Source organism: Coloeus monedula, assembly GCF_965178545.1.
Source record: "Coloeus monedula genome assembly, chromosome: 24".
NCBI classification, from domain to species: Eukaryota; Metazoa; Chordata; class Aves; order Passeriformes; family Corvidae; genus Coloeus; species Coloeus monedula.
The window spans coordinates 4,846,617-4,863,708 of record NC_138804.1 but is presented as its reverse complement, the minus strand read 5'-3'; the positions used below and the strand labels follow the sequence as shown (position 1 = coordinate 4,863,708).

Below are 17,092 nucleotides of genomic sequence, written 5' to 3'. Positions count from 1 at the left end.
CAGCAGCACCCAGGTGAGCTCAGGTGCTCTAAGCCTGCAGGCTGACTGTCCTTCAGGTGTTCAGGTTTGCTCTCCCATTACCCCTGACCTGACTGTAGCTGAACTGGTGACAGAGACAGCAGAAAATCAATGCTTGGATAGAGGTGCTGTTCCTGCCTCAAGAGAGACGGGAAAAGGCTTAAATTCAGCCAGTAGAGGAAAAAATAAAATAGCCAGGTCACCCCTTTATTAACAAAACACAGAAATGTACCATCAACCTCCTGTTATAAAAGTACTTTACATACATTCAAGGAAACATCATATAAATATCAGTATGAAATGTCAGTGGCTGCGAGTTCCACACTCAGCTAAAATTTTACCAACGTCTTAAAATTTCCCTAAAACATTTAAAGTAAACAAACACAAAGCACAGCCAGCTACCAGGCAGCTCAGGCCCGCAGGTCCAGCACCTGCTGCCAGTGCCTGGGCAAACCCAGCCCCTCTCCAGCATGGCTCTGGTCAGCTGCTTCTGATGAGAGCAAAGCACAGGGGCTGCTTGGCCATGCCAGTGTTGGGAGGTTAAGGCACAGCTTTTAATCCCAAAGTTCAGCCAGCTGGAGTACAAAATGTGCTCCCAAACCTGCCTGAAGGAGACCTTTGGATAGGCTGGGAACCTGCTGAGGGATGTTCAGCATCAGCACAGACTCTTTGACTACAACTGAGTCCTGATCCTCTGGTGACATTTCCAATCCTGGGAGCAGTGAGGCTCCTCACCACAGCTCTGGCACTTCACAAGGACCCCAGAGGAACTGGACTCTATGGACCCAGCAGTAAGGGAGCTGGAGCTGCCCCAGCTGCCTTGGAACAGGTGCAAACACACCTGAGGTCTCCATTTGGTGTAGACAGAGAACTTCCCTGGGTCCTGCTCCCCTTTCCAAATCCACTGCTGAGCACTCCCAGCACAGCCTGTTTGCCCCCCAGGCTCTGCTGGGCCAGCAGCCCCCAAGGCAGCCAAGCACCTTTATCTCTGCTGAGCTGCCCAGTGACAACCACAGCAGAGTCCTCAGATCCTCCTCATGGGATGAGCAGTTATGCTGCTGGCGGGCAGGAACTCCCACATGTATTTGTGTGCATATTTGAGCTGCAGAGCTCCTGGGGAAATACACAGACCCAGTATCCACCTGGGATCACACCCGGCAAGGAGCTGAAATGGAAAGCAGATCACTCCTGACTCCAGTGACCACCCTGGAGAAAGAGAATTGCCTTTGATTCCAATTTAATTATTAAAAAAAAAAAAAAAAAAAAAAAAACAACAAAGGGAAACTGGAGCTGGTACCATGTGAAATAGACCTCCCGGGTCCAGTCCCTGAGCACGAGGTATCCAAACCCCTGCCTCTAGGCACCTTCTGCCCCATGGTCACTGGACTGGCCCAGGAACAGATGCTCCCAGGGCACAGCAGAGCCTGTGCCAAGCAGGCCCAGCAGCTCCCCCTGCACTGATGGAAATTAACCCTCAGTAATTAATGCTATGAAAGAAATGTAGCAAACACATCCCTGCCTGTATGGGCACAGCAAATGGGTCTGTGTCTTCCCTGCAGTGACAGACTTTCAGCCCAGTCTCCCTATGGTGATATGGGGCTGGTGACCACAATCTGGAGAGGTCTGGGTGCAGCCACAGGGCTGGCTCTGCAGGAGCAGCAGCAGCAGGTTCTGGGGCACAGCACACACCTGTCCTCAGGGCACCTGCTGATCTGGTGCCATCGGGGTACATGGGGGAGACCACCAAACACAGCCTGAGTTGGCACAAAACAGTCCCTAGCTGGCTGTTCCTGGCCAGAGGAGCTGCAGGCCAGTGACTCCAGCCTCTATACTGAGACAGGAGCAGAAAAATCCCTCCCAAGTGCTCCATGCTGCCAAGTCACAGTGTCTTAGAAAATTAAGTCCCTCTTAACAAGGCATTTGTTTCTCACTATGTAGTTAGGCTAATGCAAAGAATATAAGAAAATTGAATCTGATTCTACTAAAAGGAACTTATAAACAGAGTCAGGAAGGCAGAGATGAAGGTTATACCATAGCCAGAGCCTTCTCTTCAACATTCATGAGGATTTAGGAATTAGATTATTCCTAGTCCAGGTGAGGACTCTGTTCACATCTGAGCAGTCTGCACCAGTCTGCTGTACCTCATGTTCACAGGCGGTTTCATTTTTCTTTACAGGGAAAATCTGTGGGATCTACAGTCCAGACCAAGGCTGGAATCCAGTGATCTCCTGCTGGCTAACAGGGCTTGTGCACACATTGACTAGAAGCCACTGGGATCAACTCGGAACACCAATACTTGCCTCTACAAGGAACCACATATCCCAGATGCATTCCCTTACCTTTATATTTTCCAGTAATCCCACACTGAGGAAATAACATAAGGACATTGTAATAAATTAACTGGTTTGAATACCCAGGGAAGGAGAGAGGACACATTTTACAGCAATAGAGGTATTTTTGACATTTTCATTAATATTTCCTATGAAAAAAACCATAGCTCTTCGGCTTTGCAAAACAAGGGAGGTTTAAGCTCTGCCATCAGCGTTTTCCTATAAAAATAAAGTTTTGTGTTTACTTGGGTTCTACAACTAAGCTGAATAGAAAGGAGAAGGCTCTTACAAATACATCTGCTGTTTTATGGCCCCTCCCTCTGGAGACACCTGTCAGAGGCATTCAACCGGCTCTGTAAGTCCCTTCTGCAGACAAGCTCTAGCTCTGCTGAGTCTAGGGCTTCTTTACAGGACACCTCTGGACTTGGCAGGGGCTATGCTCCCGAGGAACGACCTGCTGTCATATTCCACTGTACAGTTTGCATTAAATATGTTTTCTTCATCAAGCTGAAAAGTGAGTCCCCAAACATGTGAGATTTCTGCCCCCCCCAGTAATGGAGAGGGCTTGCGGGAGCTTCAGTCACGTCTTTGCTCCAACTTCTTACAGGAAGTCTAACTCGAGGGCTTGGTGAAGGGACACAAGGTCGGCGTGATTTGTGATCCTCCAGAACGGCATGTTGTGCTGTAACAGAGGACAGTCAGGTTTATGCAGGGATTTTCAGCTGAGGTTGAAGCAGGCTGAGTAGAGCTGCAGGGCTGTGCAGTGTGGTGGTTCTGAGCACACCATGCTCAGGAGGGACCTCGGCCACATGCACATCCATATCTGGAGCCCATCTTATGTGCGCATCTGTGTGTGACAGGCATCAGCACTGTCAGCTGCTTGTGATGGAAACCTTGGCTGTGAGCTGCTGCTGCACCCAGGAATGCCTGTCCAGGGCCCCCAGGAAACCTGCACGGGCAACAGCTCTGGCACATGGCAGAACACGTGAAGCCTGTGGAGTCAAGGTCCTGACAGTCATCTTTGCACTTCACTGCTAATTAGCACAACTGAACAACCGGTCTAGGCCTGTCCAAATCAATCAAACTCTGCTCCTTGTTTATAATCCATCCTAATGGCAGGCACTGTATTGACCTGCTGCTGTTCCTGCACCCTGAATCCTCTGTGCTCCTGAGAAACTGCATTATCCTGATAGTCACAGGCTATGATCAGGATATAGAACCATAGAATCATCAAGGGTGGAAGGGACCTCCAAGATCACGGAGTCCAACCTTTCAACATGCTATGTCCAACATGATATGCTAAGACACTGCTGACAGGGACAGTGTTATATGCAATCCTAAACAATAATAAAAGAGAAACTTTAAACACCTAGGAGCCGGAAAACTGCCCATCTTAACACAAAGGAAGATCTCTTGCATCAAAGACAAACTTTGCTCCTGGCTGCCCTGGCCTGAAGAGCTCAGCCTTGGGACAAGAGTTCTTGTAGGCAAAGCCTGCCAGCAACTTCCCTTTGCGTTGCCCCACCTCTGCAGTCAGACCTACCTGCTTGGCTGCGACCTCCTCATCACGCCCGTCTCCAATCACCACATAAGTGACCTTCTTTCCAAACCGTGACACAATCCTCTCGAAGCAGCTCTCTTTACCTGCCAAAGACAATCCTCCTGTAAGGAGCCTCAGGCAGAGAGAAATAGAGCCTGAAAAGGTCCCTTCCTCCCAGTATGGAAACACTTCTTGTCTTACTAGGCAGGGGTAGCACCCAGTTCAGCTCCCAAGGCCAGAAGCCTCGACCAGCTGGACCACAGCATGGGGCTCCTCAGCTGCAGAAATGGCAGTTCCCCATGTAAAAATCCCAGCTTATCCCCAGCAGATGCTGCAGTGCCAGACTTGGCACAACCCCTTACCTATTTTTGTAGCACTATAAATGTTTTCAATGGGAAACACCTCGCCCAATCCATACAGGAGAACTTTGGCAAGAGCTGGCATCAGTTGGGTGGTTGTGATCAGGATGTTCTCACAGTTTTTTCTAAAAGAAGAAAAACACTTGTAACAGCACATCTACAGGCAGCGGTGCCAGGACTGCTCCGGGCAGTTTGATCAGCTTCCCCACGTGCCAGGTGCTTTGCTGTCCTGCTTTCAGGAGGCATTTTAGGACAAGGTTTCATAATTTTTGCTCATTTGCTTCTGGCAGAATTCTCTGTCAGAAAAACCATTTGGTGAGCGTGGGGACCTTCCTAACTACAGGTGTTTCAACAGAGAAACAGGGGTGGAGTTCTTGCCCTCAGTCACTTGGCCTCTCGGTGCCTGTGCCCAACAGCAGCAGCGTGATGGGGGCAGTGCCCAGCACAGCGCTGCACGTGAACCCAAGGGCGAGAAAGGGCTGAGAAAACCTCGCATGCACTTCCAGGTTCCATACCTGGACTGGATAAGCAGAAGGGATTTTAATGCAGTTTCCAGCCAGGAATCTGTCAGCACTTCTATGTCAGTCCTCAGTCGCTGCAGAGCTTCCCTCTTCTGTGGGCTAAGCAGGCCTGGAAGGTAGGGAACACATGTTTGCCTGGCACATCTGACACGGGGAGAGCTGTCCCCCAGTGCACCAGCTGCCTGCTCTGCAATAAATAACAGAACTGAATGTCTCTGGAAACTGGACTGTCTTATCTCAAAGCAACTAAAGATACCAGCTCCCAATGACATGAATGAGCCCAGACATCCATCCAGGAGTCTGACCATGGAGAACTGGGCAGATACTTTTCTGCAATTATTTCAAAGCATTTCTCAGGATACATTTCTCAGGCAATCAAAGGCACTTCTCTCATACAAAGCACTCACAGTAGCAGGGATCCAAGGCCACAGAGCAGGGGAAGGAACTCCTACAATCACTCTCTCTGACTTTCTGCTTTCCAAGGACCCTTTCCACTTTAAGCCCTTTTACACACCTTTTTTTAAACCACCCCCCCTTCTTTTATTCCCATGTTTGTAATCGCTTTTAGATATAATTTTCTTCAAGCCTCTGGTTTTGAATTAAAAGCAGACAGAAGTGGAGCCCATTTCTGCTCTTGACAGTAAACACAGCAAGAAAGGAGCACATGGAGCCTGCACGTCTTTTCAATTTCCATCCATGACGTAGGAGCCCCCCTCACTCCAGCCGTCTGTTACACCAGTCCTCTGCAGTGAGGCCAGGGAGGGAGCCACAGCAGGCTGCACTGACAGCTACTTCATCATGTAGCTTTCCACAGGTCCTGAAAAACTCTGTATCCAGGTTTCCCATGTGCAAAATACAAAATCATGGTCTGATCCCTACAAGAAATCCAGTAACTGCAGCACACCAAACTGCAGACCTATACTAGCAGATTTTTAATGCTCAAAGTTGTAGCTTTGAACGCCTGGTTTTTAGAAAATATGTCCAAAAAAAACATCTATCAAGGTTTTTGTGTAGGCAAAGGGTACCCAAACCCACAACCAACCAGGCCAAGTCACCCTACCAGGTGAGCTGCTCCAGCAGCGTCCCTTTTCCAGGGATGGCAATGCCAAGATTCAGACTAAACAGAAAATGAATCTCCATTTGCTCACTATGGTTTGCATGATTATGACAGCTTTGGAGTTGAAAGGGAAGCAAAACTAGAAGGCTTTAAGTGACTTTGTGAAGAGAGATCAGAGAAGTCATGTCAGACTGTGGACCTGAGAGCCCAGGGGTGACCACTGTATTTCCTGACAATGGCACGACCAGAGGCAGACTTAGTGGAAACATGAATGAGACCTCCTGAGCAGCAGGGCAAATGAGTCATTCAGGCCACTGCTGAGCAGAGTGCCAGGCAGCCTTTTATACCAAATTAGCAAAGGGATACTATCTGCACCAAAACTGTTGTCTCTAGGACTGAGTGACCATCCTTATCTCCACGATAAATCACAGCCTGCACTGGCACACTGTTCAGTTTTGGAAGACGTACCCTCCTAGATTCCATGGAAATTTGATCCCAGTTAGCACTGGGAGAATGGTTTATTTCTCATGTCCACACATCAGGAAAGCCAAAGCTCTGAGGAAGGATGGAGTCTGGTCCCACAAACTCTGTTCGGTGCTCAGACCTCGGTGCAGGTGATCACTCACCTCCAACGTTGGTTTTGTATTTGTTGTAGATCTCGCGTACCCTGCGGTAGCGGAAGGCCAGCTTCCTCATCCAGTCCACTCCTTGCACACCCACTGAGGAGCTGTGGTTTGCGTTGCTTCCCGAGCCACTGAACCCATCCGTGGAGAAGTTGTAGTTGCTGTTCCAGGAAAGCAGATGTGTTAGGTGTGCCACAGCAGCAGAACCACTGAGGCATTTCTGGCAGGGCTGCCAATGGCAGCGCTGACAGCAGCTGGAAAACACTTTGGAGAGGAGCTGCACAAGCACCACAGCACCTGGAGAGTGGAGCCCGGCTCCTGCGGGAATGCATGCTGACATCCAACTACAGCTGCTGCTCTGAACTGCTGCACTGATACAACTCCTTTCCCATCCTCCACTACAAAACCTTCCTTTGCTCTTTGGCTGTTCACTCCTCTGCCATATAGAGCATCCTTCCCACTGACCCCTTCCTCATCCTGCAGCAATAAACCCCAGCACATCTTCCAAACACAACATCCATGCCTTTACATCACAACTGCAGCTCCACAAGCAGATGAGCTGCTTTACCAGCTTATGACTGCAGGAAGCAAGTCCTGCTTCAACACTTTCTCTGTATTTCTTTCTCCGTGACAGACCTTTCTCAGAATTTTTCATGAGCCAGTTCAGCTCAGTACAAAACCTACCTCACCCTGTTTGATAGTGAGCACCATAAGCTCTCAGGGATGCAAACCACAGGGAGACTTTCGAAGGTCAAGATCATGGAATCACAGGATGATTTAAGCTGGATAGGATCTTCAAGATCATCTCATTCTAAACCCCTACCATAGGCAGGGACTTTTTCCACTAGATCAGGTAACTAATCTAGTGCTGTCATGAGATCTGAAGTGTTGGTTCTCCATTCCTCACTTGTTCTTGAGCACAGAGGCAGCATTCAACAGTGGACAATATAATTCACAATATAATTTCAGAACTCTTAATGCTTTGTAGGTCTTCAAAGAAATTGCAAACAAACATTTTACCAGGTTTCATCCCCTGCACAATGCTGACCTCCATCCCTTAACCCCATCTGCATTTCAAGTCTTCACAAAACCTGATTACATCAGCAATACATTCCTGCATTCATCAGTACAACACCTTAGATCTTGGCCATTGTCATCAGATGCCACATCTTCTATGTGTACCTGGTCACACTCCTGTTAAAGACAAAAAACCCCCAAAAATAAAGTCATGTTGTGGTAATCCAGAAACACACTAAAATTTGCAGATTAAAGAAACTGTGATAGAAACCAATCTCTTCACACTTCCCAACACCAACAAGCCATGCCACAGTGCCTCCACAAACCCACAGAGCTTCCACTAGCTCCTCTGCCAGTGCTGGGTTTTACTTCCCAGCCCCTAGAGGTCCTTGCCCAGCCTGGGATCTGAAGTACCAGACAGGATTGAAAAAAAGCACATTTCTATGGTATTTTGAGTTGTCTGCAGAAAAAGAACTTCAACACTCACTGAATAGGTTGGACTCAAAGCTCACTTGTCACTTGAAATCCTTCTGCCATTTCAAAAAAGCAAACAAACCAAAACAAAAATAGCCCAAAACCACATTATCTGGTGAAACATTGCTACTCTATTTTCTCAAAAAATGTGGTGGCACTGCTGTGGCTCTGGTGCTTAGTGCAGCTGATTTAACTCACTAAACAACACCTACAGCAGTACATGTTGTGGCTGAGCACACAGCTAACACAGCCGTGACGCCCCTTCCAGCACAAGAGACTATTTGGCATTTTCATTTGGTTTTTGTTGCTTTTTTCCCTGAAGCACGGAGCTAACTCATTACCACCGTCGCAAAGTTCACTGCTGCCAGTAGTCACAGCCACAATGGAAATATCATTTAAGTCTCTGTTTGCATCAACAAAACCATCCTGCTTTTCCACTATGTGCATCAGTGATACACCTACACCTAACTGGTCCCTGTTCATATTCAGCCTTTCTAAGCCTTAAACTAGTGCTGCCAATTCTGCAAATTACATTGAGTGGAGTTACATCAAAGACAACACAATAGAAAAAGGGAGAGTGTTGTGTGCCCTCCATGGGTACAGCCTGCTTGTTTATGCAGCATGTCCTTCAAGCTGTTCCACAGCCAAAGTCACCTCCTGTATTCTGTCCTTGACTTAGTCACAGCCCTTGAGAACGGACATCCTCAAGACTGCCTTTTCCTCACATCTCTGGTCTCCATTTCAAAAGAGTATCAGTGGAAGCAAAGTGCTCACCAGTCCAGAAACGCAAATACAGGATGGATCAGACATCACTCTTTTAATTTGTGTGGGTTCAAGCAGAAACCCAGCAGAAACTGAGAGAGCTCCTGACACTAGAAGACTGCAGAATGCCTGTCTCAGTTAAGAGTGCACCCCTGATTTGGCTGTGCTTACAACAAGCAGTAAGAGGCTCTGAAACACAGAGCCCTCACAAACAGTGCAGTGTAATTCTGACACGGTAAAGTGGAGTTCTGCCTTCCAAACACATTTGCCATGTACCTCCAAGTCATTGAAAAACAAGTGAGTATCAGCAACTTCAAAAATCATCTCCTCCATGGACAGACCTGAGCCAATCACTAGTGTTGGATCCTGGAAAAATACAAAAAGAAAATGTAAATGCACCGTGGATACAGGCAGAAGGGAATTGTCATGAATCTCTCATCAATTAAACCTCACAGAGTTTTCCACTGTATAGCAAACCTGGCATAATTCCAGCTACATTCAATGGTGTGAACTACAATTTCCCTAGTATTTTAAGCAACTCAATTAAAAAAAAAAAAAAAAAAGAAAAACAAAGAAAGATCCACATTCTGATAATACATTGACCCAAAATGTAACAGAACACTTCAGTGCTCCACAGGAGAGACTGATGCATTTTTACAGTCAGCACATACAAAACATTCAAAAATCTACAATGTATTTTGAAGGAGAAAAAACATTTCCTTTCCTTATGTGCCAGGACCTCAGTAATTCCCAGTGAGGATAAAACTAGTTTGACAGACTTGCATTTTAAGAAGGGACATGTTGGTGGATGTCCATCTCCTAGCTCTGTATAAAGCCAAATTTAGTACTTTCCCTGCCCCAAACTGCCAACAAATTAGAAGTACCACCTTACAGAGTTTTAAAAAAAAAAATCTATTCCTTTTCCAAAGACTAACATTTCATTCTGCATGACAGAAATGGGTTTTCTTCCATGGAAAAAAGACAGTATTACCTTGCCATATTTTTGAGCATAAGACCCTGTAAGAAGGGAATGGAAGATGATGATGGTCTCATCCAGGTCCCAGAGAAATACCCGCTGCAGAGAGAACAAGAGCAGGTTAGAGCTATTCCAGGCACTGAACTACAATACAGGAGCAAGTTTCAGAGTTAATTTTGTGGTTAGCTGCAGTATGCTTTAACAGGTATAAACAACAGTTCTCCTCTAACAGGCTGAACACATTCAACTCTTCAGTTTATTGCAGTGGAGTTTATTTATTACCACAGAAGTACACACTTAGACTAAGGCTCTTTGGTCATACTATTTCAAAAGCTTCTCTTGCTTTTATAGTTATAAAAGTAAAGCTTAAGAGTGCTAATGAACTTTAGAGCCCTGCTGAGGTAGAAGTGTACTTCCTGTGATCTGGAGAGCACCAGGTACATGCCCTTGGTGTTTGTCAGAGAAATCTTTGCCATTCCTCATGGCAGCCCATTGCCTTATTTATAACAGAGTTTTGGTACAGAAGGACTTTGATATTGAGAGCCAGGCCAACATGTGGGGCGGAATAACCCCTCACACTGGTCCAGGCTGAAGAAGCTGGAGGGCATACTGGACACCAGTACAAGCCAGTAGCACTCTCTGGATAAGATGACCATCCTGCTGAAATGTGCCACATGTGCCAGAAAGGAGGTGCTGTCTCAACCCAGCTGGCACTGGGAAGGTTACCCCAGATTGCATTCCTGGTCCCAGAGATCTGTGGGGAAATGAGAGTTGCCAGCAAAATGCTATCGAGATGGTCAGCAGCCCAGAGGAGAGGAGAGGCTAAGGGTGGCTTATTTCAGCAAAGAGGAGACTAAGGGATATATAACAGGAGACCACAACTAATTGAAAGGGAACTTCAGAGGAGATAGAGATAAATTCTTCTCAACAGTGGCAGATGGAAAATTGCTGTGGAAGAAGAAAGGGAAATTTGCAGCATGGGCAATTCCAACTGGAGACAGAAAACCTTCTTCCCTGGCTGGATGTGGTAGTGCTGGGACAGATCTCTAGGGACAGGATCTCACTGTCTAGGTACAGGATCTTCAGCTTTAGAGGCTCTTTGTGGCTCAGGCAGACAAAGCCATAGCCCCAGTGCTGGGAACAGCCCTGCTCTGAGCATGGGGCTGTAGTGGAGACACCCGGATGTCTCCTCAATGACACCACTAGGATTCCAAGACCCATTTAAGTGATGCTTTGGGTTTGAAGGGGACTTTGAAAGCCATCCAGTTCCATCCCCTCTGCCATGGGCAGGGACACCTTCCATTAGACCATGTTGCTCCAATCCCCATCCAACCTAGCCTTGGACACTTCCAGGGAGGGGGCAGCCATTAATTTCCTGGGCAGCCTGTGCCAGGGCCTTCCCACCCTCACAGGGAAGACATTTTTTCCTAGTATCAAATCTAAACCTATTCTCTTTCAATTTGAACCCATGGGGACAGAACTTTTAGTAGGGCCTGTAGTGATAGAACAAGGGGGAATGGTTTTAAACCCAAAGAGAGTAAATTTCGACTAGATGTAAAGAAGACATTTTTTACAATTAAAGTGGTGAGGCACTGGCACATGTTGCCCAGAGAGGTGGTGGATGCCCCATCCCTGAAAACATTCAAGACCAGGTTGGATAGAGCTCTGAGCAACCTGACCTACTTGAACATGTCCCTGTTCATTGCATGGTGGTTGGACTAGATGACCCTGAAAGGTCTCTTCAAACCCAAACCATTCTATAATCCCCTTCCATATCCATGGAGACAGAATGAAAAAAAGGGAGGAAAACTTTCACCATCACACTATTCTGCAATGCTACCTCTAGAAAAGAAGATCTCTATTTACCTCCAGTTCACTGTCCTGTGAGGAGGAGGTATCTGCTTTCCTCTTCCCTCTGTTCTTTCCAGGGATGTTTTTTCTTGCTTGCTCATCTAACTCTTTACTTGCTGTTGCTCTTGGTAGCAAAGGACTTGTGGATGCGTCTCCTAGAAGAAAGAAATCACACAGCTCTCATCCCCCCATGTCTCAAAATAAACACCAATACAGCAGTGGCCACAAACCACCTTAGCAAAAGGTAAGACGTTACTTTACTATGTGGATGCAGTAGTAGTTGAACGCTGATTAGAACATAAACCATGATTTCTTTATCCCATCATTTCATAACAGCTGTCTCCTCAATTCAGTCCCCCAGGACTGAGCTACTGCAAGAACTATTGCCTGCAGAGCAAAGCCAGAGCAGAGCACCCTCCATCCTAAAGCCTGGAACCCCACAGTCATTTCACTACCCTGGAACTACTTTATTACTCAACTGTTTTATTTACTAGACAGTTGAATATAAAAGAATAACAGCAATGATGTTGGCTCTGGAGACATAGCCTTGGTCAAGCAGCATGGCCATGACTAAGGGGGACACAAGATGGAGCCTGTTCTGCTACTGATAAGAATGCCCTTCCCAGGGAAACAGTACACCACCTCCATAAAAATCACTAATTCTGATGTGCAGAGTATAAGGACCATGATGGGAGATACTCTATGAATCCTTTATTACAGCTCAGGGAGAAGAATTAACATCCCAGACATCTGCCTAGCTAGTTCCAAAGCAGAACCAGACCTGTAGCAGGAAGGCAGAGGGTACAGGGGGCTTGGAAGAGCTTTAATTCAGTCTGGGGCCTGAAGATAAGATACTGCAATTCCTATGAAAATCAATGCAAAATGGTGAACCTGGAGAATTCCTGAGCTAAGAAAATGGCACTGAAAACATCAAAAACTGGGCCATTCCCATGACCTTGAAATAACAGGTCAGTTCCTCAGGTTTGGTTTTCAGCAGCAAATGAGAACTAATTCTCATGAATAAATCTTCTGTTGCTCACCTCAACTAGAGGGCAACTGTTTCCTGAAAGAGGAAAAGTGCTTGGAATACCACACTTCTTGATGGACAACATCACCCACATTGATAGCATCCCATCAGGTAAAGTGGAGAGGGGTCACTAAGCCCCAGACTACAGATTTGTATGCTTGGCTCACTGGCAGCCACCCATCCCTGCTTGCAGGTTGTGTGACTGAGCTGGAGGACTTGGCTGAGCTCAGGTACTCCTGATGGACCTGGGGAAGATGCACAAGGCAAAGTGCTGCAAAGGCAATCAATCAGCACCTCCCCCAGCAGGCTGACACCCAGCCCCTCTCTGAGCAAGACCCACCCTAGAAGCCAAACCCCACACACCCACCTCTTCCTCTACTTCAGTTTTTATTGCTGAACATGCTATTACATAGTATGGAAAATCCCTTTAGTCAGCTCATGTCAGCTGTCCCAGCTGCATCCCCTTTAAGGGTCTTGTGTATCTCAAGCCTGCTTGCTGGGAGTGTGGAGGGGAGGAAGCCCTGACCCTGTACAGGGATTGTTCAGCAGGAGCAAAAACACTCTGCGTTATCAGCATTGCTTTAGCTAGGAATCCAAAGCACAGCACCAGCAAAGCTGCTGGGAAGAACGTTTCCTCCAGCCTGGCCAGATGCAGGGCACCAACAAAAATGACTGGAATCTGGATTTTTTTTCCCTCAACCTTCAAATCTGCAACAGGCAGCAGATTTCAATTTAAAACTGCTCAACAACACAGGAACAATCTCCTAACTCCTTGTGCAAGACACTGGAAAAAAACACTAAGTTTTTGCTCTTGTCCTTGATACATTTAAGAAACTCTCTTTTTCAAGAAACTTTAGCCTACACTCCTGAGGGTGGGACACAACCCAGCACTGGTGGAAATGACCTAAGGTGTGACTTCTCTAGAACAGGCAGTTACACCTTTTCAATACACTTTCTACTTCCCTTACCAGCTCAAATCTTCTCTACCAGACAAGTGCCAGTGACTGACTGCTCTGCAGATGCAGATGTGCCCACAGCAAAGCACAGCAGAGCAGCTGTTTGCAATGATGAGGCAGAGGAAAGGAAAGCATGTACTGCTGGGCACATCAGAGACAGCTCAGCGAGAGGGGATGGCTGAACCACAGCTCTTGAAAATGCAGGAGCAGTCCCGGAGGACTCCCGTAATTGGGACTGGCAGCTAGGTACTCTGCCAGGTACCTGCCAGGTACTCTGAACACCTGGCTGCAGGAGAGAAAGATGCAGCAGGAGCTACTGAGACCGAATACAAGCAACTGCCCTGTAAGCCCAAGTGAACACCCAGTCCCCAGGGAGCTGCTGCTGGCAACTCCTCAAGTGACCCCTCACACTCCCTTTCCCTGGGGCACACAGAGTACATGGCAGGTGTCCTGGAATTGCAGCAGTAGAAGGCTTCTGATACATAAGTATGGCTGGCCCACCATAATACTGTGCACACCAGTGAGACCGGTCTGACACGGAAGGCAAGCGTCCCATCTGGCCCAGCATGAAAAGATGCTGCAGGTACCTTTTGGAGATGTTTCCCCACACCTGCCCCCTGCACTGTTTAGCAGAGGTATTTTGCAGCCATCCTTTACAGACCCCGCCTCACCAGAGGAAGGTCTCTGCACCGCCCGTGCCGGCACCAGGGCATTTGGTTTCTCAGCTGGGTACGTGGTCGTGGCTAATGCCATGCTTTCTGTGTTGCTGTCTGCTGGTGGCACCACTCCAAAGCCTGAGCCTGGGTAACAGGTCTGGTACTGACTCTGGCCAAGGATCGTGTACGTAGGATACTCCTGTTGGAGGAAAGAGTTAGTGATGGTAGGACACCGCATTCCAAAAACAGTCTGAATCAGGATGACTTTTGTATTAGAATATCCTGTCCAAGAAAAATCCCAGCAAGAGCACAGTCTGACTTTATGCTGTTTCATTCTGCACATGTAAGACATTCCCAAAAAGGGCTGAGAGCTCTAGCTGCCCAATGGCCCCTGCACAGGCAGGTTTTGCAGAGGAGACCAGCGATCACAGGGCCATTCCTCTGCTTCCACTGTCTGCAAAAATTAATTAATAATGAATGATGTGATAGTAACAGGGGGAGCTGAGTAGATGCCAAGACATCAGTGCGCTCTGTGCTCTGGAATGTGTGGTTTTGTCTTGCATTTGACTTCCTGATATCAGATGTACTGACAGTGACAGAAAGTGACCTTGGCCCTCGCTGAGGGCACAACTACAGGATAAATGGCCCTTACTCATGTCCTGACTTCATCAAGCAATAATTCTGCATGCTGTGCTGGAAGGTATTCATTTATGAAAACTACTTAATTCATTTAGGAGATCACTGAGCACCTGGAGCTGTGCTTGAGGATTATATCTTGTGCTACTGACAGTAAAAAAAGCAGCAACCCCAAATGTCACATCACACTGTTCTGGTACACTGTGCTCTCCTGATTTCCTTGAAGAGCAGCCTGGGTTTGTAAACCAGGTACCTTGGTCTGAAATACTAAAAGAAAATCTTTTTTTCCCTTTATGGTTCCAAGCAAGTTCATGCTTAAAAAGCAACAGCATTAGCACAAAAGGATTTTTGTGCATCCATTGCATTTTCCACACTTTCTGTATTCTCTTTCTGAAAAGCTGAACGCTGAAGGCTTGCTTTGTATAACCAAGTACTCAGAATGGCAATTAACCACCCACAGAGGTAAAAGGCAAGGGGAAATGGTCTTTGCTAGCTTGCAGTGCTGTTTCACTTTGTTCTAGTCTACCATCAGAATGCACACCCTACTTTATTGGGTTGGTGTTCTGTTTGTGTACAACCTCATTTCCTATTCTTGCTGAGGGAGAACAAAGGCGTCCAAAAAACATCCATGTCTAATCCTCCCTGTAGGTTTAGTCCTCAAAATAGCTGAATTGTTTCTTCCCCTCCCTCTCTCGCAGAGATCTCAGTTTAAGACTCGCCTCACAATTTGCAGATGAGGCAACTGCTTTGAACAGATGAAGTGAGTTTGTTGCAAAGACCAAAGGGAGAAGCATCATGGTCAAAGAGATAGAAGGAGTGATTTGGTGACTTTGAGTTACACACTGAGCCCCACAGCTCCAGTACCACTGTGCTCCATTTGAAGTGACATTCCCAGGTTAGTTTTGAGCAATGTATTAAACAAAGGTAAAGGAGATGGTGCACATAAATTTACCAAGGAAGTTTTACCTGTGAGATGCTGGCTACTGCTGAAGTGGAAATATTTACAACACTTGAGGATGTAGAGACTGGACTGGCATTGGTAGTTGATGCTGTAAAATTCAGAATTACTGCATTAAATATTCTAGAAAAGAATAAGAAATTAGAAGTTGTGAAATAAATACTTACTAGGCAAATGTGCAAGCATTTGTGCTTCCAGCAGCACTCTGCTACTAAGAGCCAAAAAAGGACTGGGCTGTATTTTGACACCAGTCACATTTCAATTGGTCTTACAGGGAAGGAGAGCTAGTACTTCTTTAAAAACAGTCCTTTCAAATGGTTCAGAAACCTTTTCCCTCCATGGCTGCTAAGCAATTGTGTAGAATTAAAAAGGTTTTACATCTTTACCACAATGTTTTGATAAGACAATCCCATTCTGATGGTCAATCAGTAGCAGTTGAAAATGAATCAGAATAAATCAAGAAAAAGGACATGAATGTGTTTAACTCAGTTCTGTTAAAAAAATCTCTGCATCAAACTTAGCATTTTTAGTCTAATTAGATTTAAAAACTAAGGAAACATTAAGAATGTTTTAAATAGTAGAAGAAGAGTGTTTCCTGCTGGAGAAAGTGAACATCTCTCCCAATATCCCTGTGTCTAGAACTGCTTTTTGGATGTGACTTTCTGAAATAATCTGTCAACAGCTCATAGGACAAATTCTTAGAGATGTGTAGTTGTTAGTATCAACTTGAAGATGTTTCACAGCCTTCATGTCACTGCATTCAGTTCTCCCAAAACACAGAAAAGGATGCTAGAGCAGCACTTGCGAACGCCAGTCATTCAGCAGTTTTTGGGGGGTTGCAGACGCAGGGCCACTCCATTAAACACTCCTCAACATGGGGTTTTGGGACTCAAAAGGATAACAACAAATAATTAAATCAGCATGAACAAAACCAGAATGTACAAATCCAGAGGCCACCAAGAACTATTCTTTTCTAAACCACCTTTATCTGCACACAAATAAAACCAAAAAAATCACTTTTAGATGCTTATGTAAAGACTTGAAGAAATCCACAGTATCCCTATTTTACCATCACTCTGAGAAAAACCCCTCATTTTCTGCAAATGCCACCATGAAGAATTCGCCCCAAGAACTCATGCTTCTGAAGGCTTCAGTCCTGCTGCTCCAGGGAAACAGACCCACCATGAACTTTTAACCAGTGTATGTTGTGCTATGGCAAGCACCGATACTGCCTGGTGCCTCCTGGAAAGAGGAATGGATCCAAAATAGGCCTCAAGAAAGGTAAGCAAACAAAAGAAGCAGATCTTAAAGGACATGTAGAAATACACAGT

General features: G+C 46.3%; 1 protein-coding gene across 4 annotated transcripts in view; it reads right to left on the bottom strand.

The window, feature by feature from the left end:
• Window positions 1-2,403: 2,403 nt before the first annotated feature.
• EYA3 (EYA transcriptional coactivator and phosphatase 3) overlaps window positions 2,404-17,092 on the bottom strand; it is a 56,235-nt gene continuing 41,546 nt past the window's right edge. For 3 of the 4 annotated variants that reach the window (XM_082296635.1, XM_082296636.1, XM_082296637.1), the window contains 11 exons: window positions 15,770-15,852; window positions 14,183-14,366; window positions 11,544-11,683; window positions 9,693-9,776; window positions 8,978-9,067; window positions 7,584-7,642; window positions 6,452-6,609; window positions 4,763-4,877; window positions 4,251-4,372; window positions 3,892-3,992; window positions 2,404-3,030 (listed from right to left, as the gene is read on the bottom strand). In XM_082296635.1, coding sequence (XP_082152761.1) covers window positions 2,950-3,030; window positions 3,892-3,992; window positions 4,251-4,372; window positions 4,763-4,877; window positions 6,452-6,609; window positions 7,584-7,642; window positions 8,978-9,067; window positions 9,693-9,776; window positions 11,544-11,683; window positions 14,183-14,366; window positions 15,770-15,852 — 1,217 coding nt within the window. In that variant the 3' untranslated portion in view covers window positions 2,404-2,949. The remainder of the gene's footprint in view (window positions 3,031-3,891; window positions 3,993-4,250; window positions 4,373-4,762; window positions 4,878-6,451; window positions 6,610-7,583; window positions 7,643-8,977; window positions 9,068-9,692; window positions 9,777-11,543; window positions 11,684-14,182; window positions 14,367-15,769; window positions 15,853-17,092) is intronic. The other variant, XM_082296638.1, reaches the window with a different exon arrangement.